Source organism: Pistacia vera, unplaced genomic scaffold (genome assembly GCF_008641045.1).
Source record: "Pistacia vera cultivar Batoury unplaced genomic scaffold, PisVer_v2 Contig614, whole genome shotgun sequence".
In the NCBI taxonomy this organism is placed as follows: Eukaryota; Viridiplantae; Streptophyta; class Magnoliopsida; order Sapindales; family Anacardiaceae; genus Pistacia; species Pistacia vera.
Window position 1 is genome coordinate 274,562 of NW_022196462.1, and position 27,329 is coordinate 301,890.

At 34.9% G+C, this 27,329-nt stretch overlaps 1 protein-coding gene across 2 annotated transcripts; it reads right to left on the reverse strand.

Annotated features, from left to right (window-relative positions):
* Positions 1-2,259: 2,259 nt before the first annotated feature.
* LOC116110810 (histone deacetylase 8-like) lies at positions 2,260-8,704 on the reverse strand. 2 transcript variants are annotated; one of them, XM_031397021.1, is made up of 4 exons: positions 8,251-8,704; positions 7,321-7,901; positions 5,617-5,782; positions 2,260-2,384 (listed from the first exon to the last, which is right to left on the reverse strand). In XM_031397021.1, the coding sequence occupies exons 1-4, from the start codon at positions 8,510-8,512 to the stop codon at positions 2,332-2,334; spliced, it is 1,062 nt and encodes a 353-aa protein (XP_031252881.1). In that variant the 5' UTR covers positions 8,513-8,704; the 3' UTR covers positions 2,260-2,331. The 2 variants fall into 2 exon arrangements, with proteins under 2 accessions (XP_031252881.1, XP_031252880.1); XM_031397020.1 differs by lacking the exon at positions 2,260-2,384 and having other exon boundaries at positions 5,250-5,782.
* Between the last annotated feature and the right edge of the window lie 18,625 nt (positions 8,705-27,329).

The window sequence follows — 27,329 nt, forward strand, 5'->3', positions numbered from 1 at the left end:
CCTTCTCACCACAAGCACAACAAAAGTCCGTATACGAATGGGAACTAATGGCAATCGTTTTTGCAGTGCTTAAGTGGAGTCCATACTTATTGGGCAAACGATTCATCATCAAGACTGACCAAAGGAGTCTACAATTTCTCATGGACCAGCGAATAAAAACTTCAGAACAACAAAAGTGGTTGTCTAAAATAATGGGATACTTTTTCGACATTCACTACTGGCTGGGAAAAACAAACACAGTAACAGATGCTTTATCACGGAGAGGGGAAGGATCAGATTTGAATACCATTTCAATCGTCCAGTTTACAGAGTACGATGAGTTAGCCACGGAAGCACACCAAGATCCCAAGTTACAACCTATCATTCAGGATCTTCTCTTTGATTCTAACAGCCGCCCACACTACAAACTTAGGTAGGGATGTCTTCTGTATAAAAACAGAGTTGTCCTACCAAAAAACTCCAGGTTTATAACTAAACTTTTGGCAGAATTCCATTCCAGCCCAGGTGGAGGACATTCGGGGTTTTTCAGAACATACAAACGGGTGTCCAACATTGTGTATTGGGAAGGGATAAGGCAAGATATTCAAGAGTTTGTCAAGGCTTGCACTATCTGCCAAGTCAATAAATATTCAGCCCTCAAGCCAGCCGGACTGCTGCAGCCCTCGCCAATATCGAAGCAAGTTTTTGACGATTTGACGATGGATTTTATTGGTGGCTTACCATAAGCAAAAGGTTTTGATAGTATTCTTGTGGTGGTTGATCGGCTCACTAAATACGCCCACTTCATCCTCTTGTCTCACCCATTTAATGCAAAAGAGGTTGCTACGATATTCATGAGGGAAATTGTTAAGCTCCACGGGTTTCCCAAGTCCATCGTGGCAGACTGAGATCGACTCTTTATGAGCCAATTTTGGCAGGAAATTTTCAGGGCAGTAGGGACCTCTCTCAAGTTCAGTTTCGCATACCACCATCAAACGGATGGCCAAACGGAAGTGGTCAATCGGTGTATAGAGGCCTATCTACGATGCTTCTGCAGTTCCCAGCCTAAACAGTGGCCAAATTGGCTCTCTTGGGCAGAGTTCTAGTATAACACAACCTACCATCAATCCACAAAAATGACACCGTTTAAAGCCCTTTACGGTAGAGACCCCCCACTCCTCTCAAGATGACTGATTACCCTTCCTCAGTGGAAGACGTGAACCAGCAGCTCACCCACCACAATGCCATTATTACTGAACTTAAACACCACTTGGAATCTACTCAAGGACAAATGAAAGCACAGGCTGATAAACATCGTAGAGACATCAGTTTTACTCCAGGGGATTCTGTGTACCTAAAACTACAGCCCTACAGGTTCAGGTCGTTGGCCAGGAAATTGAATGAGAAACTCAGCCCTCGGTTCTATGGACCATTCAAAATGTTAGACAGAATTGGTCTGACTGCTTACAAACTGGATCTATCCCCTACTGCCCGTATTCATCCGGTGTTCCATGTGTCCCAGCTCAAATCCAACATACATACCTTTGTTCCAGTTCAGCCACTTCCCAATTTTCTCACCGAAGAGATGTAAATACAGGTTCAACCCCAAGCAGTCCTGGCAACGCAATCCCTACTTGATGGCACCAAAGAGGTCCTCATTCAATGGCAGGATCTACCCCCCTTTGAAGCTACATGGGAGTCCTTCGACGTCATCAACACACAATTCCCTCAATTCCACCTTGAGGACAAGCTGACTCTCCTGGGGGGGTAGTATTGATAGACCTCCTCTCAATATAATCTATAAGTCAAGGGGGCATAAAAAGGGAGCACTAAGAGAAAAGGCACTAAGAGGAAATGGGTGTGAGTAAGGGTTGTTACAGCAAGGGGAAAAGAGTGTGTGTGAAGTTTGTTACAGTTTGTTATGGGATTCTCATGCATGTGGATGGATAGAATAAAGTTGTTAGGGAAGGTTAGTATAGGAAGTAATTGGGTATAAATAGCTAGGGTGTGGTAAAGGAGGTATCAAGTTGATTCATATAGGTTTCATGGGAGGTCTCCAACTCCTTGAATTTCTGGGAATTGTTCTGGGATCACTTTTCTTGCTACTGATATTTTCATTCTATTTCAATATTAACTTTCAATTTAATTCTTTGAGTGTTGTTTCCATTCGGCTGTTGTGTGTGTGTGTTGGAATTGAGTTATTTGAGCAGGTGGTTCCATCATTGAAGAATTGATCATTTAGCAAATATGTAAAAATAATTGGTTGATATTATATCTGAAATGCTTTAACAAATATTCATGATAGAGATACTTTGTACTATTGAATTCAGCCTAATCCTATACCTTCTTTCCTCAAGTCTTCAGTCTCTGCTTTGACAGAATCATTGTCACCGGCTGCACTTTTCCTGCAAGCGGGAAATTATATATGGCATGATTTTGAGCAAGAAAATAAAGTTCAGCTCATATTATGACTTAGTGGATATGACATTTGATATTTTTGGGAACATTATTTTTTAGAACTTTACAGGACATCTAAGGCAATTGCAGCAAAACATGCTGTAATAATTCCTGCAAACCTGAATTGAAGAATGGACTTATAATAAGTGCACCACATAATAGTGTTAATCACTAAGAAGTCTAAACTCAATGTGTTCAGCAAATGACAACTTCCGCATGACAGACGTTTTTATTAGCAACAGACTCATTTGAGAGAAAGGATCCTAAATATTGATGCTGAACATTCATACATAAATAAACCTTCATATGCATCAAATAGAGAGAATTGCATTTTGGTTGACATCCTAATTTCTAATGACAGGTGAAAAGAAGAAATCATTCAAACATTGGTCTCTACATCATCCATTAACTATTATAACAATAAATTATGCAAATTAATGGAAAGAAAAAAGGAAGAAAACATAAACCCTTAAACATTATCAAAAGCATACAAGCATGCACCTTTTACTCTGTCCTTTTATCTTTTGACCATGTCAAAACATAACTTTCTCAAAGTACCATACTACAATTACTATAATACATCATTATTACAAAAACTTAACTATAGTGCTAACCTTTTCAGAAGTGGCATGATGCTGGGTGTGTTATGAACATTTGATCTTTTTCCTAGTGATTGCCACCCAATTTTTAGAACTCTCAATCTCTGCTTAACATCCCTCATAGTGCAAAAAAGATAAGTTAGTCTTGTATCGTGTAGAATTATGGCAAAATTCTGTAACTATCAACCATCCTGGTGGAAACAGGCTGAAGTAGGTTGCATTGATGAAATTCAGATTTATTTCCAGTCTGATATCAATTGTTGATTATTCTATTCCATGAAAGGAGGAAACAAGGAGGATTATGCACCTTTGATTAATCACAGGGTCGAGTTGAATTCTTTCTACCAAAACCTGATAATTGTAAAGAAAACTTCAGTATGCTCCTTTTACTCCAACAGCAGCTTTCATCCATTACATAATTCTCACTCCTTTTTCTTTTCCCTTTTAGGAATGACTCTTCACACTCCTTTTCCTTTTCAGCCGAATAATATTCTTATTGAACAAGTCCTTGAACTCTTGATGTGTGAAACCAGGAAAATAGAGAGAATTCTTGTCTATTTCTTGATATTATTGATGAACAAATTACATCTATATATACTTGTTACACTACCCTATAACTGTAAACACAATAAACTAATTTCCTATTTTACAGATTCATTCATATTTAGCCTTGTACAACTCAACACTCCCCCTCAAACTGGAGCATATAAATCATATGCACCAAACTTGTTACAAATAAAACCAATACGAGGACCGTTGAGAGATTTAGTGAGAATATTCGCTAACTGGTTGTTTGAGATGACATCACTAGTGGTACTACAACCAGACAAAATTTTCTCTCAAATAAAAAGACAATCAATTTCTATATGTTTAGTCCTTTCGTGAAACACCGGAAGTATGACAGTTTGAGTTTCGCTAGAAAACGGTCACCAGAAAGTACATAGTTTAAGATTTCTGATTTCCTAGCTCTGGTACCATGTGAAACCAGGAAAATAGAGAGAATTCTTGTGTATTTCTTGATATTATTGATGAACAAATTACATCTATATATTCTACACTACTTAATAATTGTAAACACAATAAACTAATTTCCTATTTTACAGATTCATTCCTATTTTTATTATTCATTCCTATTTAGCCTTGTACAACTCAACATGATGCATCAACAAAAGTATCCAGTGATTTCACAATTTCTGAAGGCTTCTTCCAGTACAGAAAATCACACAGCACCTTAACTCTTAATGATGTTTAAGAATATAATGGAGAATAGTTTCATATTTATTGGGATGATGCAGACATCCGACAGCCCTACAAAAATCATAGGAATAATAATACCAGTTTAAAGGTTTCTCCTTGAAACCTAACAGCAAAAACCATGTGTAAAAGCTCTTTGAACAAGAATGACATGAACTTCTGTGTTCATTTAGATCAACAGATACACTAATACCTAAATGTTGCTCGATCTTTAAGTCAAATATATGAATTGAGTACTTAGTAACAATGAATATAAAACACCATCAATTAGTATTTCTTACATATACAAAGTTTATGAGATGATGAATGTAATCACATTATCAATTGAACCCATACCAAGTATCTAATAGAACAATTTCAGGTAATTTTCTATGTCACAACTCAAAAGATCATGTATATTCAAATGATTCAACTCTTTGAACCAAATTTAGCTTGCTGGATAGATCATTATCTAAAATGTTATTGCTTTTCTAGTACTATCTGTCATGTGATCAGTGGCAGTATCACTTGCATAGGAATAATACTATATATATATACAAGGTGAAGAATGCCAGAGAATTTCAATTAACCATGCCTACAACTTAAAAAATGGAAAAATTCAAGAAAAATTTCCATCTCAACTGATCTTATATATTTGACTGGTTGAACTTTTAAATGCTCAGGCAAGATTCTAAATTACTTGAATAATTGTAGCACTAATCTTACTTATAAAATATAATGTTTATAAAAATAAACTAAAGGCTTTTGAAAATAAAACAAGAGAAAAAGACTAATGATATTTTTCTTTTCATTTGCATCCCTTATCTATACTGATCTCTAAACCCTAAAAACATAAGGAAAACAAATCATAAAAGGAGGAAAAATAATTTCTACTTATAACGATAATCTTACTAACACAAGGTAAACTAAATAAAATAAGATTTGTAAAGTTAACTATGTAAGAAAAGCAAATGATGTAAGATTTCTCCAAAATAAAAAAGGATTCCTGATCTCTTAATGAATTTGTCCAACATCATCCTCCAACTTTGAGTTTTTCTAACAACTTCTACAAAAGTAAGAAACCAAAGCAGTAAAGTAACATTCCATATTAATTTTCACATTAACTCACTTTTCTTTTGTAATGAAGATTAACCTATTCTTCAACATTAAATTACAAACTTCCAACAAGCTCTGCAGAAATTTCCTCCAAATCAAGTTCCCTTCAAATATGGTATGACATCATTTTGGTACCGTTTAACGGATTCAATAACTTTTAAAGAAAAAGCTTCATCCTCAGGGTAACATGCAACAGGATCAGGCAATAGAGGAAGTGGAAGGTCAAGCACACCTTCAAGTGTTGCATGAAGACAATAGGCTGAGTAAGTAACTTGATATCCACCTTCTTGGACAATTAGGAGGCGACCACTGCTGTGCCTGTCTGCCAGGTTATGGATTATCCTTCCAATCTCTCGATAACCATCCATTGTCAAGCATTGCCTTCCATTTGGATCAAACTACAGAACAAGGAGTGTTACTCTTTAAGAAATTACAACTTTGATCAACACTAAAGGTACATTTGTAATCAATTAATAACAAGATGTCTAATATCTATCAGAGGTGAGCTAATTGCATTCACTGATAAAAATTTCGAACTAGTAGTCATGTTAAGGCATGTCGAGTAGATTGTAAGATATATTGAGGGGCTTATATTAATTTTTTTTGAAATTGGATGATGGCTATTCCACGGCATTTGCAGTAGATTATCATTTCTTTCCTAAAATACAATAATATGTAATTCAATATCAAACCTAATTCCTTATCATTAATTAAAAATCACTTAACTATGCTGATTTCTTAAAAGTATTAGCACATTAAACAATTTTACCTGGAAGACTTTATTTGTTGGGACAATTAAAATATTGACAATTCTCATCAAAGAAGAGCTATTTGAGTATGGATCCTTAATGAACATTTGCAACATGCAAACAAAAGAATTCAAAGAATTCTTTGAATTATAAAAAATTTAAATGTTGCACAGAAACTTTCATTAGTCATATGAGAACTCTGTCATATGGTTCTAAACATTGCTTTAGACAGCAGTTTTAACAAATATGATGCCCATCCTATCTGGATGCATTAATTAAACAATTCTTGAGAAGTAGGATTGATACAGTGAAGATGCATAAGTAAATAAATATATATTTTGTTAAATTGTTGCATAATACTTAGGTCTAACTTACCCCAGGTCAATTACATTAAATATCTTGATCTGAAATGATTACAATTTATCCCCATTCTATCCAGATGCATTAATAAAGATTTGTATCCCACCATTCAATGTGTCAGATATTTTATATGTATCTGTGCATAAAATATCTGAAGTTAAAAGAAAAAAATTGCTATATTTAAGAGGAATAGCATATAAACAGGAACCATCCAGGAAGTATCAGAGTATCATCCAAATTATAATATGTGCAAGTGGCTTCAATTCTACCTTAATCGTAATATTCAAAACCCATCTTATTCATGTAAAACCAACTCCTTAGTCTCAATTCACTGGCATTCAAACTTATATTATGATATTTAACACTTCATTGCATTTCACTCAACTCTCAAATAGAGAGAGAGGGGAAAAAAAAAAGAAAGAGGATAACCCAATTTTCATTCGACTCTCTTGCAAATATATTGACAAATAGGTGCAAAAATGAATTTAAAGGGTGCGTCACAGCCATTTTAATAATGTACACGGAGGCTAAGCAAAGGTAATTTAGTATGTTTGGCTGCTCTTCAATACTCCCTAGCACATGTGAGATATCATCTTTCCTATGTTGACATGCTGCTGCTTTATAATTTCAGGTTCTTCTTTCAAAAGTTTGTCATTATTGACCTCCATGTATCATTCTTAAGTCATTTCAAGGGATAGATACAGTTAGCCAGTCACAACTAGAACAACGAAGTCTAATTTTAGTAAACAAACACAATTCAACCTCAAAATCTCAAAATACACTAAAAATAAAGTCAAAAGTTTAAGTGATGAACAAAAGAAACTTACAGCACTTGAATCCTGGCCAGCAACCAAAACTATCATATCGGGCACAAACTTCTGAATAGCCGGGGTAATCAACTTGGTCATGGCATATACGTATCCCTTGTTCCCCGTCCCATTCGGTAAAGGTATATTTAAATTATAGCCAAACCCCTCACCTTCACCAAGCTCATCAATAGATCCATTCTGTGGATGAGAAGGACCCCAAGAGCCATGATTCATATGAAGGGAGATTGTAAGAACTTTATTAGATTGATAGAACCCCTCAGCAGTCCCATTGCCATAATGAACATCAATGTCTATAACGACCACCTTTGCACACCCAGAATCTAAAGCCAACTGAACTGCTAAACCAGCATTATTGAGAAAGCAATATCCATCAGCTTGAGTAGGCTGAGCATGGTGCCCAGGCGGCCTCACCAGTGCATACGCAATTTTTCCATGCCTATCAAGGATATGCTTCATTGCTGATAATGTAGTACCAGCTGCAAGAAGGGCGGCATCCCATGAGCCAGGCTTCAAGAAAGTTCCAGAACACACCATCTTCCCACCAGCTTTATCCGCCTCAATTAGTTCATCTATGTACTCTGGAAAATCATACCCAGTTACCATATCAGAACACCCTTTATTGTAAAACAATCAAATATTCGCAATCTCTTTTTTGCTGTGCTTAAAATGATTGCCAAGAAACAATTAGAAAAAACCAAAAGAGAGAGAGGGGGGGTGGGGTGGTGTGGGGGTGTTGCCTCTAATTCCTAGCCCATTAAATCATTACAAATTTGCAACTTTTTCCTAAAGATAAAAAACATGACCCTTCCCTTTGTGCTGGGTGGTTGAATATAGCCTTTAAAAAACCAAACAATATTACTCAGGGTCACTTAATTATACTTCTTAAATCTAACAAAAAGAACAGGGTTGATTGAGTAAAAGAGGAACCTGGGGCGTGAAAGGAGAGCAATTCAGAAGAGAGAGCAGGTCGTCCGGAGTGCCAAGAGATGTAGGGAGATATGGGGCCTCTTCGGAGAATGGAGAGCATGTTCCTGACTCTGTCCAAGTTCTCAGGATGTTTTTCTAAAACGTCAAGAAAACCAGGGTCCATTCCAGTGTCGAAGACGCCTTTTCCAGTGTCGTGGCTCATCATTCCGTCGTGCCAAAATACATTGATGCATTTTGATGAGGCAGAAGCAGAGGCAGCCATTGTTAGGGTAAATTTCACGGGAAACGGATGTCACCCCCCAGAGACGGTACCACATGAAACACTCGATTTGTTATAATTGACTGCCTTTCAGAAAAGGGGAACTATGTTTGAGGGGAAACTAATTGTTTCGACACTAAGGTTCGGTCTAGAATCTAGATACCGGGCTTCCACGAGATTCTGATAGTGACATTGTCAGGCACTATCGTCTTTTTAAACTGGGACTATTATTCTTTACCTCCCATAAGGTTTCATAAATTCTTAGTTACATTCCTGTGTTGTGGTATAAGAAACCATTACGATCTCCCTTCACACTTGAATAAAAATTGTCACTTTCCTGTTACCTCTCCTCAACTCCTTTTTTCTAACGGTCAACTGTTAAGTCAAGGGAAAAAAAACTTATAATTATAAGTTTTTTACACAAAAATGGAATAAAAAAATAATTTAAAAATTCTGAAAAATTAAAAAAAATGGAAAATAAAAAGTAAAATAATATGAAATATTGAAATAAAAATTTTCAAAAAATGGAAACAAAAAAATCTGAAAAATTATAAAATATACTAATATGAAAAATTGAAATACAAAATCTAAAAATTGAAAAATCTGAAAAACGAGATATAAACTAATATCAAAAAAATGAAATAAAGTAAATTCTAAAAAATTGAAATAAAAAATCCGAAAAATCTGAAAAGTTAAAATGTAAACCAATATGAAAAACTGAAATCAATAAAAAATTCAGAAAAAATGAAAAGATTGAAAGAAAATCTGACAAAATTGAAAAAAAAATTGACAAATTCTATAAAAAAATCCAAGAAAATATAAAAAAATACAGTAATTTTTGATATTTTTAATAAAATAATTTTTATATTTCTATATTTTTTAGTCAAGAATATTTGAGGGTATTTAACTATTTATGATTTATTAGGAAGATACTAAAAAAATTAATTTGTTAAGGTCATATATATAAAACCAAATTATATCATTATCCCACAAAGGCAAAATAGGTTTTTGGCAACTTCAATCAGCAATTTCCGTTAGAAAACGGTAGTGAAAGGAGATGGGTGTAATTTATTCAAATGTTAAGAGAGGTCTTTAATGGTTTTTTATACGACATGGGTGTAAAATATATGGAACCCTAAGAAGAAGTAAGTGATAATACTCCTTTATTCTGTAAAATAAAATATCAAAATGATAAAAGTAAGAAATATCCTGCCCTATCCTATCAATTATTTGAAAACCCGACCCGTTGTGAGACCCGGCAAGATGACCGGACCACTCGTCGATTGGTCCAACTAATTAGACCGGTTGATTGGACCGATTACGTCAGCAATAAGAATATTTTTAAAGTTGCAAATCTCTTAAATTTTAATATATTAAAAATACCCCTAAAAATTGAATTAGTCCTTGAAATTTTAATTTATTTCAAAATTCCCAAAAGAAATATTAGTCCCTAAAGTATTGAAATATTCCAAAAACACCCCTAAAAATCACTAATTAGTTCCTACAAGTTTGAAATATAGTAAAACCCCCCTAGAACCTAGACCAGACCGGAGAGGTTGTCGTGTCCCGTTCAGAACGATTAGTTCGATCCGGGTTTTAAAATAATGATCCTATTTAGACCAGACAAAACGGGTACTTTACTCGTGGGTGTGCTCGTCCCCGGGTAACTTTTGTGGGTACGAGTTAATATATTAGGACCCATAGGAAAAGTACCCGTACTCAACTGGCCTGTTATTTTTACGGGGGAACAAGGCGACACCCGGAGGTACCCACACAAAATTAAAAAAAATTGAAACAAAAAAAATGTGATTATAATTAATTAGGCATTAGGGATTTAGGGTCTAATTCTATCTTTCATTCTCAAGAATCTCAACTCTTGATATTCACACACACACACACACACACACACACACACACACACATATATATATATATAAGAAAAGACAAATTAATTTTTTAAAAGAAGAACTAAAACATGAAAGGATAAAGCAATAATTAGAAACTCCAAAAATTCAAGAAATTATTAAAAATATAGAAAAACGATTTGCGCATGATATATGCTCGACAATTCCAAGTGCCTTTTGGAATAGAAAACAACACATAGTTTATCTTCCCTATATCAAGAATTTTAATGAAAAAGATATACCAACAAAAGCTAGACCCATACAAATGAATAAGGAATTACTTGAACACTGTCATAAAGAAATCAAATATTTACAAGATAAAAAATTAATTAGACCCAGTAAATCTCCATGGAGCTGTTATGCTTTTTATGTCAATAATGTAGCTGAAAAAGAAAGAGGAGTCCCAAGATTAGTAATCAATTATAAGCCATTAAATAAAGTATTACTATGTATTAGATATCCAATACCTAACAAAAAAGATTTAATTAATAGACTATATAATGCTACAATATTTTCAAAATTTGATATGAAATCAGGATTTTGGCAAGTTCAAATAGATGAATTAGATAGATAGAAAACGGCATCTAATGTTCCTTTTGGTCAGTATGAATGGAACATTATGCCTTTTGGATTAAAAAATGCACCTTCAGAATTTCAAAACATTATGAATGACATCTTTAATCCCTATATACACTTTACAATATTATACATTGATGATGTCTTAGTTTATTCAGAATCAATAGATCAACATTTAAAAATATTTGAAGAAATTATTAAAAGAAATGGATTAGTTGTTCCAGCCACAAAAATGAAATTATTTCAAACAAAAATCAGTTTTTTATTTCATGAAATTTATAAAGGAACTATTAAACCAATTGATAGGTTAATAGAATTTGCAAATAATTTTCCTGATGAATTAAGGGACAAAACTCAATTACAAAGATTTTTAGGATGTCTAAATTATGTAGCAGATTTTTTCCAAGACCTTAGAAAACTATGTGAATCGTTATATCAAAGACTTGAAAAAATCCTCCCGCATGGTCTGAATCTCATACCCAAATAGTTAGAGAAATTAACTCAAAAATTAAATTCCTTCCTTGTCTTAGTATATTGGATCCATCAGCCTATCCTATTATTGAAACTAATGCCTCTGATATAGGTTATGCTGGGATATTAAAACAAAAATTAGATAGTAAAGAGAGTCTAGTTAGGTTCCATTCTGGAGTCTGGCTCGGTGCTTAAAAAAATTATTCAACTATCAAAAAGGAAGTTTTATCAATTGTTTTATGCATTACAAAACAAGATTTTAACCAGAAGAACAAAATACCCTTAGATCTGAATGGTACAATACACAAGAAAAATTTTAGAAACAAAATATTTATTCATAATTTTTCTGCCTTTTATTCCACAAAACACTATTGTGATATTCACTCTCTTTCTTTCGCCACTCAGCTTTAGAAACTACAGTGTTTCTAGTGTGTCCTGGTGGGGACATCCTAATGGCTTTTGAACTAATTGTGGTATTCATAACTTTATAATAAATCCTATATATTAATGCTACTGGTTGGGCTTTGTTAACCATGCATGCAAGCCTCAAAAGACTTAAGCGAGAAACGACATCCCTCTATGTCATTTTTTATTATTTTCAATTCAACTAACATTGTCCACGTGAGCTTCTTCTTCTTCAACTCAGGAAGTGTTGGCTGTAACAGAAAAAGATTCCTACTGAATCGAAGGGTTCAAATAGAAAGTTTTGTGTTTGTTTGTTATTCTGATGAACGGTAGAGATTTAAAGTTGACAAGGATCATAACAAACTTTCCTATAAATTGTAAAGAATTGTACCTTTTGTGTATGGAAAAACAGTTACTCATTTTTCAGAAACGTTTCAGCTATTACTCTGTTTTTGTTTGATTTTTCTTTCTTTACTCTGTTCTTGAGTTTTTTATATGGTATCAGAGCATCTTGATAGGCGTCAATGGCAGATCCAGAAACTCCTCAATTTTCAGCCTTCAACACAGAAGGAAAAATGGTGAACTCACTTTCATCCTCAGAACTCAACAATGCATTACTTATTGTCATGGTGAAACTAGGCGAGAAAAACTATGGCTATTAGAAATCACAAGTCTTTCTAGCCTTGAAAGCATACGAATTAGAAGGATTTGTGTCAAGTGAAAAACTCTGTCCTTCTTCTTTTATCGTTCTGAAACTGATGAACCAAAGAAGATAGTAAATCCAGAATATATCTTATGGAAAAAGATTGATCAATTTGTGTTCAGTTGGTTAATGTCCTCCATCTCTGAAACAATGTTTAGGCATGTAGCTAACTGTGAAACCACATGTGAAATCTTGCACACTCTAGAGATGCATTTTCTAACAGATTCTAAGGATAGGATTTTGCATCTAAGAAATCAATTACAAACCACAAGAAAAGAAAATTCCAGTATTAACGAATATGTGCTAAAAATGAAAGAGATTGTTGGATCCTTAACCACAAGTGGTGTGAAGGTGATTGATGAAGAATTGTTGTTATATTTACTTGATGGACTTGGACCAGAGACAAGAAGCGCAGTTCCTGTTGCATAAACACGAAATGAGGTTGGAGAAACAATTCTCAGCCTATATAGGGTTCCATGAAGCTGCCGCCTTCATTGCAAACAAACAAACTTTTAACTCACAATCTCAACCAGTCTTGTCAGTTGCAAACACCTCAGAGTAGCAACAAAATCAGTTTACACAGTCCTTCTCATAGAAGCAGAATGAGCCCAAGAACTCCTATCAGCTTGCCCCAAATTTTCAAACCTATACTCCAAATTTTGGTCGAAGTAGAGGAAGAGGAAGAAACTTTTACAAACCATGACTGTTTTGCCAATTGTGTGGGAAGCGTGGCCATATGGCGCTCCAATGCTACCATCGCTTTGATACCTCCTTTCAAGGTAATCAAAATCACAGGCCTTCCTTTCGTTTTGAGTATAATTCATCACCACAACCTACTCAGAATTTAGGTCCTGCTCAAGCTTATCTTGCCAATACCCAACCTGGTTACTTCAATTATTACTTCAACCAACCTTTCACCAATTCACCTCCAGCTATGTACTCTCAAATGACTCTTCAGAATGATGTACCAAACAACCACTCACCATCTCAGATCAACATGCTACAGCAGCACTCTGGTAGTTTAGGGGAAAATCAACTAACACAATTCTTTGAAGCAAAACAGTTCAATCCAACAACAACACCTCTCACAGTAGCAGACCCTAACTGGTTTATTGACACCGGAGCAACTCATCACAGAACTCCTAATCTTCAAAACCTCTCTCTCAAAAATCAGTACACTGGATCAAAATCATTGCAAGTCGGCAGGGGCCAATGTCTGAATATTTCTCATACAGGTTTGACTACTCTCCCTTCCTTTTGTGTTGACAGATCATTACACCTAAAAAATATTCTTTGTGTTCCACATGTGACAAAAAATCTGGTTAGTATATCCAAAATAACAAGGGACAACCATGTTTTGGTTGAATTTTCTGCCGATACTTGTGTTATTAAGGACAAGGCTTCACATGTGGTTCTTCTTAAGGGCTTTGAGCATAATGGCTTATACCAGCTTGATGTTCCCACTGGAAATGGTGTAAGTTGGCAAGATGTGTCCATGTCATCCAATTCCTCTCAATCCTATCTGTCACAAGCCTCAACCACTCATTCAGCATCTTCTCACAATCTGATGGCTACCTCTGGTTGACATGACCCATCCCGACCCTCCTTATCCCATAGGCTCCCGGCGCACCCATGAGACTCAGGTGATCTAGACGTGCCATGTGGGAAAACTATAAAACCTGTTTATAAATAAAACATCATAAAACTCTTCCAGCTAAAATATTTATAAACACTCATTTTTGTTTCTCACAAATAAATATAACATCATTTGCAAATAAACAAATGCAATTGAATTTTCTTTTACAAAATGAACATATGGTATTGGACTTTTCCATATCTTTTACAATCCAAAACATGAAATAAAATACATGATGAAGAAACATGAACTTTGCAGCGGAAAATGAAACACAACCATGGAACTTATGATGAAGTAAAGTCGTGTGGCCCAACCTTGAATGGGATTCACTCCTCTGCACGAACACTTTCTTGACCAGGTGGGGGGAAAGAAAAACATTTGAAAATGAGGGGTGAGCTAGAAATGCTCAGTGAGTGGGGAATGGGTTAGTATGTAATAACACATTTCAATATACAATACAAACACTCATGCGTATAAGATTTCATTTCCATAACACATTTTATAATATAAGCCATCTTTCATAGAAATGCTGAAATCTCTCATTGCAAAACTTCATTCTGAAAGCTATTATGGTAAACAAATCAATACTCATGTTTCTCTACACATATCATTCTAAAAACATTTCATATACAATTACATTTTCATTTATAAATTTCCATTTCAAATAAATGATATAAATGTATATATATATCAAAACCATCTCTCAATCACATATGAAAACTCTCACCCAACTAGTACCCAGGGGTAAATCCGTCTAACCCGGCAAGATCTAACATCGCGCGGGCTGAACCAATAAATCCATCCTGCTAGGCGGAATCGGTCACCGCTCAAACCTTCGACCCAGTGAGTCCAAGCATCACTCGGGCTGGCACAATCATATCCTGTTTAGCGATATCTGCCTCGCTCGGGCCTTCGACCCACTTGGGCCGGCAAAACCAAATCATATGTAGCGATATCTGTCTCGCTTGGGCCTTTGACCCACTTGGGCCGGCAATATCAAATCATGTGTAACGATATCTGCCTTGCTCGGGCCTTCGACCCACTTGGGGCCGGCAATATCAAATCATACACATGTATAGAATCAAATCCACATCATAAGGGGGATGGGTACTACGCAGGGTGGTTTGAAAACCCACTATCATTTCATACTTATTCTCAAAACATTTTTTCTCATGAGCATATAATAAATTTCATACCATCTCATGTAATGTAAAAAAAAATATAAATGCAAGTTCCCAAATGTTTCAAATCCAACAGTTTTAACCCATTTTCATTTCTTTTCAAACTGTTGCCCAAAAGCATCAAAATTCCATCTTCTCATGTCTATCAACAATTTCCAACAATAACATTGCAATAAAACTCATTTATATAAAGAAATCAAACATATTAGACAATTTAAAACAATAAACAAGTATTAATAAGCATTTAGAGATAACTTTGTCAAAATGAAAGTTAAGGGTTTAGATTTTTCCACTCCCTCGTGAAGCTTGTCCCAAATAACGAAAACCCTCAAAGAACTTGGTTCCCCTCCTCCTATTTGAACCAATTCTTTGAAGTAATTAGCTTAACTACAAACTTAGAGAAAATGAAGGAAAAAGGATAAAATTTTACCCAAATAAAAGCTTACCCACGGATCAAACACGCCCAAAAATCGATTTTCAAATAAAAATGGGGTCAAGACCACCCTTCTCCCCCTTTTCTTCTTCTCCTTTCTCCTTTTTCTTTTTCTTTTTTTCTCCTTTTCTTCCTTCCAGTCGACTAGCAAATATCAATTTGCCCCCTGAATTTTCACGCTATTTCCAGAAAGCCCCCAACACAATAGTATTTTTATTACAAAAGGACCCCTGTATTATCGATATATTCCATAAGGTCCCAAAAGATTAAATACTTTCAATTACGCCCCCAAAATAACAAAGAAACTTTCAAAACTAACAATTTAGTCCAAATTCCAAAATGTACCATGCCTCGGCACTATGCTGCGGCACCAAAATATGCAGAATTTTAATATAGTCCCAATGTATTAAATCCCATCACTTGAACCCAAAAAAGTTCTAAAACTTGCAATTCACCCCTTTTTCACACATTCCCAACAACATTTCACTCAACTCAAATTACCAACATGGAAAAGTCATCCCTTTCCAAACCAACCACTAATTATCACAAGATACATCAAACATAAATTTTATAACTCAAGTGATTGAATTGACAAATCAAGAGTAAACATTCTACACAAACCATTTTACACTCCAATTAACCAAAACGCTTCTATTCATCACTCAAACAAACTAGTCTCACCAAATTAACTGGATTTCTCTTTTTCAACTCAAATCAAGAAATCACAACCAACCAACAAAATCTTTTCATTCGTCCAAAAAAAAAAAAAAAAAAATGAGAACACATGCAAAAGTCATACCAATGCATAAATCATCTGTGATAAAGATCTCCTCGATCTAAAGATCATGCAACCGTGGGAATAAAGAAAAATGATGAGTTTGGAACTTCGTCTAAGAGCATATGAAGGTTGCAGAGAAAGGTGTTGAAATAACATTTCACCTCCACGAGGGATTGAAAAATATAGGTTTGACCATAAGACTGATCCAAAATTTAATGACAGAGATGTTGGGGTTTTGAAAGAAATTTGGTGAAAGATATTGTAGTTTATGCAGAGGATAAACAATTTGGTGGGAATTGTTTATAATTATTTGGAAGTGGTTATTTATTCACAAAGGAAGACCCTAATTATTCACTGGTTGCGTTGAATTGGGTTCTGGTGCACAGTCTTATGACATTCTCAAAAATTGATACTTGAGATCGGAAAAAGAGTACTTTTAATTGTACTTGTGTTATTATTATTAGTGAAACCGCTATTGCTACTAGTAGAAGCAAAGTAAGAAGTATGAGATGATGTCAGTTCATGAATTTGCTTTCAAGAGATAGAATGAAGCAGAGAGCTCTAGAGGGCCACTCAGTAAGAAGAAGTTATCACCAGCTTGAAAGGCAGGTCCGACAATGGTTCCATTAGTCATTTGGAACGAAAAAGTTTCCCCTGTGAATGATGGCAATAAAATCATTGGGTCTGTTCTTGGAGTTGAAGTTGGTGATGAGTTTCATTTTAGGATAGAGCTTAATATTATTGGTTTCATTGCCTAATTCAGGGTTGTATTGATTATGTTAAGCATAAAAAAGAAGTATTTGCTATGAGTATTTTAGCATCTGGGAATAACGATGATGACTTGTATAATCTAAATGTAATGACTTACGGGGGTCAAGGAAGAAATGTGACCGAATGAGGAAAAGAACTAGGAGATCAAAAGGCTTGAATGAAGGAACCTTGCCTTGCTGACTAGCAAGTATAAACGAAGCCTTGTAAGAGTAATTTGTGGTAAGGCAAAGGCCTTTGATTCCACTAAGACTCTTGGAGAGTAAAATAGAGGACCCCCCACTACTTAAGGTTCATTGCTCCTCAGAGTGTGTATTAAAATAAAGGTCATAGAATCGGGGATGCTAGAGTTAATGTTAGGTTGAATCTTTTATAAGTGGTGTCTCAAAGATTCAGTATACGAGCATGGAATAAAAGTGACCATGGAAATTTCTAATTTAAATGGTTGTAGAAACCATAGGCCCCATGTCAAGTGTCGAGGGGGAAGAACTGTATTAAAGGTTTCTAAACTAATGGGTGACTTATGAGAAATACTTATGGTGAGAGGAATTACGAGATGAAATCTTATTAATTGAGTTAATAGAAGGAAGCGTTAATTTGTGAAAATCTTATATGGCAAAAGAAGTTGTGAGAGTATTATACTTGAATGAAGTGGATGAGAACATTTAAGTATCTTTCTTCCAGTAAGGCAATATATGTATTGATATAAAGGTTAGTTGGATGTGTTACAGAACAATGTATTAAGAGCAAGAAGATATAAAGAGAGAGGAATATGATCTCAAGGAAACAAAGGCAAAATAATGACTATGTGAAAGTGTGCAAGAGTATTTTAAATCGAACGTGTTTAAAGGGGCAGCTGTGTACATGGGTGAGATTATCTTGGAATGAGCATATGAATTAAAGGAGTGATGAAGATGCAAGACTGATTAAAAGAGTCGGTACCCACATGTTCTTCATGTAAGTCAAATTTTGAGGACAAAATTTTTATAAGGAGGGGATAATTGTAACCCCCGCACCGCTTTGTGTTCACGTATGTTGTATATAATTATTCATTGGTATGACTCTTGCATGTGTTCTCATTTTTATTTTTATTTTGGACGAATGAAAAGATTTTGTTGGTTGGTTGTGATTTCCTGATTTGAGTTGAGAAAGAGAAATCCAGTTAATTTGGTGAGACTGGTTTGTTTGAGAGATGAATAGAATCGTTTTGGTTAATTGGAGTGTAAAATGGTTTGTGTAGAATGTTTACTCTTGATTTGTCAATTCAATCACTTGAGTTATAAAATTTATGTTTGATGTATCTTGTGATAATTGGTGGTTGGTTTGGAAAGGGATGACTTTTCCATGTTAATAATTTGAGTTGAGTGAAATGTTGTTGGGAATGTGTGAAAAAGGGGGTGAATTGCAAGTTTTAGAACTTTTTTGGGTTAAAGTGATAGGATTTAATACATTGGGACTATATTAAAATTATGCATATTTTGGTGCCGCGGCATAGTGCCGAGGCATGGTACATTCTGGAATTTAGACTAAATTATCAGTTTTGAAAGTTTCTTTGTTATTTTGGGGGTGTAATTGAAAATATTTAATCTTTTGGGACCTTATTGGAATATATCGATAATATAGGGGTCCTTTGTAATAAAAATATTGTTGTGTTGGGGGCTTTATAGAAATAGCACAAAAATTTAGGGGGCAAATTGATAGACAACATACATGAACACAAAGCAGTGCGAGGGTTACACTGGTTGTTCGACAAAGTCAGCAAGTGAATCAGTTTCCTGCAATAAATCTAGTGTAGTTAAAAATAAAAGTCAGCCTTCATCACATACTAGTGACAGTGATCTCTGGCACAAGAGGCTTGGTCATCCTCATTTTTCTATTCTAAAATGTCTTGTTCTAGCATTGAATGTAAAGAATAATACATTAAATAAAATAGAGTTTTGTGAAGCCTGTCAATATGGCAAACTTTATCAAAATTCCTTTCCATCTTCTGTTACTCAATCATCTAATCCCTTTGAGTTGATTTTTGCTGATGTTTAGGGACCTGCGCCTATAGTTTCTGTCATAGGTTTCCGATATTATCTCTTGTTTGTTGATGACCACACTAGATACTCATGGATATATCTTCTTAAAGTAAAATATGAAGTTACCACTGTTGTTCAGCAGTTCACTCAGCTTGTGTCGCAACAATTTAATAGTAAAATAAAGGTGTTTCAATCTGATTAGGGAGGCAAGTTCAGACCTTTGGCTCAGTTTTTTGTTCAACAAGGTATTCATTTTCACCACCCTTGCACTCACACGCATTAGCAAAATGGTAAGATTGAACGTAAACATCGCCATGTGACAGAAACGGGGCTAACTTTGCTGGCATAAGGTTCTCTTCCATTTCACTTCTGGTGGTTTGCGTTCCACACAGCCGTATACTTGATTAATCCCCTACCTTTCTCTGTGCTATCTGTTAGGAAACGATCAAGTCATAGCAGCGGAAAACAAAAATTATATATCTAACATATCGTTCCCTTAGAACCAAGATCAGGGCACAGATTTTTCAGTTTATACATTAAATCAAATCTGCAGAAAAATCAGTTTAGAGTTAAGAAATCATACGCATGTTTGGAGGCTCCTCCAACTTGTCTCTGAATGGGTTTCGCTACCGACCCAAGGGTATAATCGAATCAACGGTAGTCCACACAAAGATAACCCCAAGGAACTAAAGAAGGATTTGCTAGATCCTCTTTAGCCTTAAGAACCAAGAACAAGAATCAAGTGATATTTGATTCAACCTAAAAGCAAAACTGGCGTGGAAGAGAGAAAAGGGGGCTGGAGATTTTTTTTTAAATGTGAATGAATGAATTCCTTTTTTTTTTAATTCATAAAAGCTTGCACTTATATAGTGCACACACAATGCCCTATTCCATCATGAAATGAGCTTGGGCACCAACCCAAACAACCCCTATGTCCAAACAGCCCCATATCGATATTTTAATTTTAATTATCATTATTTCAATTAATATATATATATATATAGATATATATATATAATATATATATATATATATATAAACATAATAATAACGATAATTTTCATAATATATGCGAACACATATTTAAATATAATCTCCTTATTTAATTTTAATATCCCATTAATAAAGGTTATAACCTCAGCAAATTTAATTGCACTGTGAGATTACCAAAATACCATTTTGCCTAAAAAGACGAAAATGCCCTTCTTATAAACTGGTTCTTAAATTATCTTCTATGTATGTGACCCGTAGGCTCCTCATCATTAATTGTCTTACTACACACAGACCAAGATTGGCCCTTAGCAAGGCATCATGGCCATTCGATAGATTCGGATTCAGCGAAGCAGCTACCTATCAACGATATGGTTACGTACAATCCAATCCTTTCATCATCTGTTATCTCAACGAGACCAAAGCACATAAATAGTGTCAACCTCAGTTACATTTTATTCTACATTCTATTTATTTTATATTTCTTTTTATTAGAATTCTATTTTAATCCATTTATTAAAATTATCTAATTTCGATTATTATTTTAATATCATTTTTTTTTTCACTCAAGTTCCAGAAGTTTGACCCCTCCTTCTAATTTTTTTGTTTTCTTTATTTGTATTTTGGTGACTTATAAGAAATTTGTAAGAAATTTGAGTTACTGGACCAATGACCGGAATTATAAACTGGATAGAGCAACAACTCAATCCCACTGTGACCACAGTTTTAGTGTCATTGTCATTTACTGAATTGCGTCGTGAGATAACTTGCCCCGTACCCGGGAGTGATGAATCCTCTGTCGATCCACCATAGTCTTGATACACTCCTTGATGCAGCCAATCACGACCGTATTGACAGCTCTGAATAGAATTGCGTTGGGCTAGTGTCAAACTACACCAATCGGTGCACAAGGCTCTCAAATGATCTCAAGTCTAAGGATCACATGCACTACCATTCGTTAAAGAATTTGTTCCATAGACATTGTGGTTACCATCAATATGGAATCCTCTGGTGGGTCAGTCAAGTGAACTTGCTTATAGCAAGCACCCATGTATTGCATTAGGTTGTCACCAAACAACCTTGACAAGTGAGATCAGTCACTGCCTTTCAACAGGGTCATTCAACACTATGATAGCCTTACTGTATTATCTGTGCCCTTACTTCAGAATAATACTTGGGCTATAGACGTTTCTAGAATGACCACCATATGTGCTCATAGGGTTCTCACTATCAAGATTTGAAACACTTGATACCCTTGTCACGGTTCTACCATTCTAAGGACATATATCAATACGTACAATAATGATTTATGCGTTATAGAATAAAATGCCTTTTATTGATCAATGAACATTATTACAAAGAGTCAATTCTACAATAATTGATTGGCTCTAGGGCACCTACTCTAACACTATCAAATCAGGTTCCCTATTATCTTTTACTTCAAAAGACAGCAGATTATAGCACCCTTCGAACCTTCGATTGCCAGTGTTTCCCTTTTATTAGACCGTATCAGAAACATAAATTTGCATTTCACACTGAACAATGAGTTTTTCTGGGGTACAGTTCACATCATAAGGGGTATTTATGTCTCAATTCAAGTGGAAAGATGTATATTATACAGAGTGTTAAATTCAATGAGGCAGTGTTTCCCTTTTCTACTAATTTTCTTGGTGATTCTACTTTAGGATCTAATGCAACTAGTGAACTCATTTTGTCACAACCTTGGCGGCTCCCTACCAATTTATCCTCCCTTGTTGATTTTTTCAATACATGTCACTATCAGGACATTTCTCCTGGGTCTTCCTCACAACAAGATTCTTAAAAGAGCTCCATTTCATGTAGTAATTCTACTGAATCTCCCACTCACTCCTCTGTGCATCCTTCCATCAGGTTGGAAGTTGATCTTCAGTCCTACCAAACTCATGCTCCTTCCTCCCGTACACTACCATCTTCTTCCTTGACACAAAGTTGTCATTCCATGCTCACCAGAAGCAAGACAGCTACTCAGACTACCGCTCTTCTCAGTTCTGTCGCTCCTCCTTTGCACATATAACCTACATCTGTTGCATCAGCCTTAAATAATCCCTTATGGTTGAAAGCCATGACGGAGGAATACGTGGCTCTTCAACATAATCAAACCTGGTCCTTAGTTCCCTACACAAATGACATGACTTTAGTTGGTAACAAGTGGGTTTTTAAGGTTAAATTAAATGTCGATGGTAGCCTTAACAATACAAGGCAAGACTCGTTGCCAAGGGGTTTCATCAGACACCTGGTCTCGATTATTTTGAAACGTTCTCTCTTGTGATCAAGGCTTCTACAATCCGAGTAATTCTCTCCTTGGCAGTTCACCATCGTTGGGATATACAGCAGGTCAACGTGAATAACACGTTTCTAAATGGTGAGCTCTTTGAGCCTGTCTTCATGCCTTAACCTGAAGGCTTTCTTGACTCATCCAAACCTCATCATGTCTACAAACTTCACAAGGCTCTTTACGGTTTAAAGCAGGCACCAAGGGATTGGTTTGACAGACTCAAAACTACTCTATTATAGAAAAATTTCAAGAACTCTTCCTCTGACTCCAACCTTTTCTACTACTCTCAGGGCTCAATTGTTGTATACATTCTAGTGTATGTTGACGATATATTACTCACTGAAAATGACAACTCTCTCATTCAACAAGTTGTTGTTGACCTGGACGCCACCTTTGGTCTTAAAATTCTCAAGTCTGTTCACCACTTCTTAGGAATTTCAGTGAATCACATTGCTCATGGATTACAACTAAACCAGAGCAAGTATGCTCAGGAGATTCTTCTCAAGTTTGGTATGTAACACTGTAATCCTTGTGCAACTCCCATGGTTCTTGGATCCAAATTACGGTTTGATGACAGTTCACTATTTGAACAACTCACCACCTATAGAAGCCTTATCGGTGTACTACAATATCTTACTATGACTCGCCTTGATCTCTCCTTTGTTGTCAATAAACTAAGTCAATTTCTTAAGGCTCCCACCATCAACCATTGGTAGGCCTGCAAACATATATTGCATTATATCCAAGGCACTCTACAGCATGGCCTCACTTTTCGCAAGGTTCTACCTTGCAGCTCGAAGGTTATGCAAATTTTGACTGGGCTAGTAGCCTTTCTGATCGCAAGTCCGCAAGTGGTTATTGCATTTTTCTTGGTTCTAATCTAGTTTAATGGAGCTCCAAAAAACAACAGGTTGTCACCTTATCATTTACCAAAGCTGAATACCGCGCCTTGGCTCAAGCCTCCACTAAGATCGCTTAGCTCCAGAACTTATTTCAGGAGCTTCATGTATCTATCCCGGGTAGTCCAGTTCTCTTGTGCATAACAACAGTGCTGGTGCCCTTGCTTCCAACCTTATTTTCCATGCCCACACAAAACACATAGAAATTGATGTGCACTTCGTCTGGGAAATGGTTCGGTCTAAGCGCTTAGTTGTCCAATATGTGGCCTCTTCCTCCCAGGTTGTTGATATCCTCACCAAACCATTGTCCAGCTCTCGTTTTCAGCTTTTGCATGATCAACTCTGTATTTTTGCTTCTCCCTCTGAATTTATGCTTGAGGGACAATTAGTGTCTCAAGAACAAACATCAAATTCCAGTTTTGAATAAAAAATTACGGAAAGCACTGAAGATGAAATGAATAGTGAAAGAAATGAGATTGAAACTGAAACTGAAACTACTATTTGAAAATTTAAACCTTGAGATTCAAATAATGTTTTTGATCTGAGGGACGAAATCTTGCTGATGAGGTTGAGCTGACTTGAAGTCACTAATCTCGAGTTCTGTAATATCGTCAAGTTTTTTTGTGTTTACTGGAAAAGTTTCTTGAGTCCTTTTTTGGCTTGAGGAACGATGTTAACCATGCATGCAAGCCTCAAAAGACTCAAGCAAGAAACGACATCCCTCTATGTCATTTTTACTTATTTTCAATTCAGCTAACATTGTCCACGTGAGCTTCTTCTTCTTCAACTCAGGAAGCGTTGGCTATAACAGAAAAAGATTCCTACTGAATCGAAGGCTTCAAATAGAAAGTTTTGTGTTTGTTTGTTATTCTGATGAACGGTAGAGATTTAAAGTTGACAAGGATCGTAACAAACTTTCCTATAAATTGTAAAGAATTGTACCTTTTGTGTATGGAAAAACAGTTACTCATTTTTCAGAAACGTTTCAGTTATTACTTTGTTTTTGTTTGATTTTTCTTTCTTTACTCTGTTCTTGAGTACTTTATAGGCTTTATCTTGATAAGTAAGATTAGAAGCTTTTAAGTTAATAGTTAATGTAGATAGTATTGTTGGATCATATAAACCTACTGTGAGTTTGGATAACAATTAAAATGATCTGGACCACTTTCTAAATTAGAATTTAATACTGCTAATAAAGAGCTATTGAAGTTTAAATTTCTTGCATCTCTTAACATTACTAATATTGGAATGTTTTGTCCTAATCTAAATAATGGTTTTATTGCTACTTGTACTAATCCTATGTGTAAAAATTTATAATTGTTATGTCTGTGTTTATGTATTGCTTCTTCGGAAAGAAGTTGAATTTCTTAAACCCTTTCTTCGGTTATCATTATTGTGTCTTTTGTTGTTTTAATAGAGTAATCTGACATAAATTCAAAACTACCTATTTGATATATTGTGTCTTTTTTAACTAGTGGTATGTTCTAGTTATGTAAGTGTTGATCAATTTTTGCCATATTAATCTCTTGAGTGTTAATTGATTTCATTAATTCTTGATTATTGTTTGTACTTTGTTGTTAATTATTCATTCTAATAGTGTTACTGCTACTACTATCATCTCGCCTACTGCTACTTCCTAATTTCCTTAAGAAATTAGACATCTCTAAAATCATTCTAACCTAAAAGTTCCAGTTTCTCTCCTAGATTACGGGACCACCTAACACACCGCTGACCAACGGTTACAGGCTGACCAAGCGCATCCTCTAGGCTGACCAAGCACAACCTATAATCAATTCTAGAATTCTTCTAGATTAAAACTTTCTAGATTTATCTAACCCTTAATTCAACTAAGAAATGAACAGCGCTATGGATGAACAGTAATGAATAGTAAACTACCATAGTGTGAATAGCAACAGTGAACAGTGACAATGAACAGTAATTTTGCTACAGTACTATGGTAATGGATGTTAATTTGTGCAGCTTTTAATTCCTAATTCCTCACTTCTAATGACTCTTGTTGGATCTGATACCATATAAAGCAGGATCATAAAAAGCTTGAGGAATGTAATATCAATCAAGTATTTCAAAAATAAATGAATGATAACAAGTATAGGAAAAAGTATGAAAAGTAATAATGAGATGAATAGTAAAAGTAATGATGAAAATACTGAAGGAAACTTACAAGAAGAATTTTGATAAAGAAACAAACGTGTTATTGCTTAATGACTTTTTTTACAAAGTATTTTCGAAGGACTAAAATTTTTGCTCTCTCACTTTTTTGTGCTCTTGTTTTTTCTCTTTTTCGCATTCTGTCTTGTACATATGAAGTGATACATATTTATACTACAAAAGAGCGGATTTCAAACACATTTGAATCCGTCTTCATTATTACAAAACAGAATAAAAGATAAAGTAGTCGATGAACTGATGAGCTGTCTTGAATTATTGAGGACTTGTCTTGATATTGGCCGACAAAATGATCTTGTTGATAAGGGGAATCTTGAAAAATCTTGGATATCCACCAAAAGTATTGAACATGTGATAAAGTCGGTGCTGAGTCATTGTCCTTTCTTTAATAATCTTCTTCATGAGAATCTTGAAAATCATCCGAAAGAAAATTATCTGAATCATTATCTTCAAAGTTTTGGGAATTGTCTAGAACTTGATAATTTAATAAATCCATTTCATAATCTTTGGCTTCAACTAAGTCAGTAGCTTCTTCAACTAAGTCAGTAGCTTCTTCAACTACGACTAATAATTGATGAATATAATTATTGTTTCCAGATGTTGATGCTGAAAATTTATTGTTAAAAAAAGTAGAAATCAAATTACTAAGTGGTTCTTGTGGATTTTCTTCCTTATATTTCATGAGGACTTTTTTGGCATGGCTTTTGGTTTCAAGAATAATTTTGTTAACAGCTTTTGAAGAAAGGGGTACGACTTTGACTAATTGTATTGGTGTTGAATTTTTGATATATTTAGTTAATTCCAAAAAATCATTTATATGGGTTTCAAAAAGAATTCTTCGCCAAATTTCCTTTGAAAGAACATTTTTTAGAAATTTTCTATGGTTATTTTTCTTTTGGGAAAGATGACGATTTTGGATAATAGTAAAAAGATTTTTTGATTTTTGGAAATTGGTTAATATTTATTCCTCTTTGATGGTTGAATAATTTTTTTGAGCACCGAGCCAGACTCCAGAATGGAATCTAACTAGACTCTCTTTACTATCAAATTTTTGTTTTAATATCCCAGCATAACCTATATCAGAGGCATCAGTTTCAATAATAGGATAGTCTAATGGATCCAATATACTAAGACAAGGAAGGAATTTAATTTTGGATTTAATTTCTCTAACTATTTGGGTATGAGATTCAGACCATGCGGGAGGATTTTTTCTAAGTCTTTGACATAACGGTTCACAAAGTTTTCTAAGGTCTTGGAAAAAATCTGCTACATAATTTAGACATCCTAAAAATCTTTGTAATTTAGTTTTGTCCCTTAATTCATCAGGAAAATTATTTGCAAATTCTATTGACCTATCAATTAGTTTAATAGTTCCTTTATAAATTTCATGACCAAAAATCTGATTTTTGTTTGAAATAATTTCCTTTTTGTGGCAGAAACGACTAATCCATTTCTTTTAATAATTTCTTCAAATATTTTTAAATGTTTTAAATCTAAAATAAGACATCATCAATATATACTATTGCAAAGTGTATATAGGGATTAAAGATATCA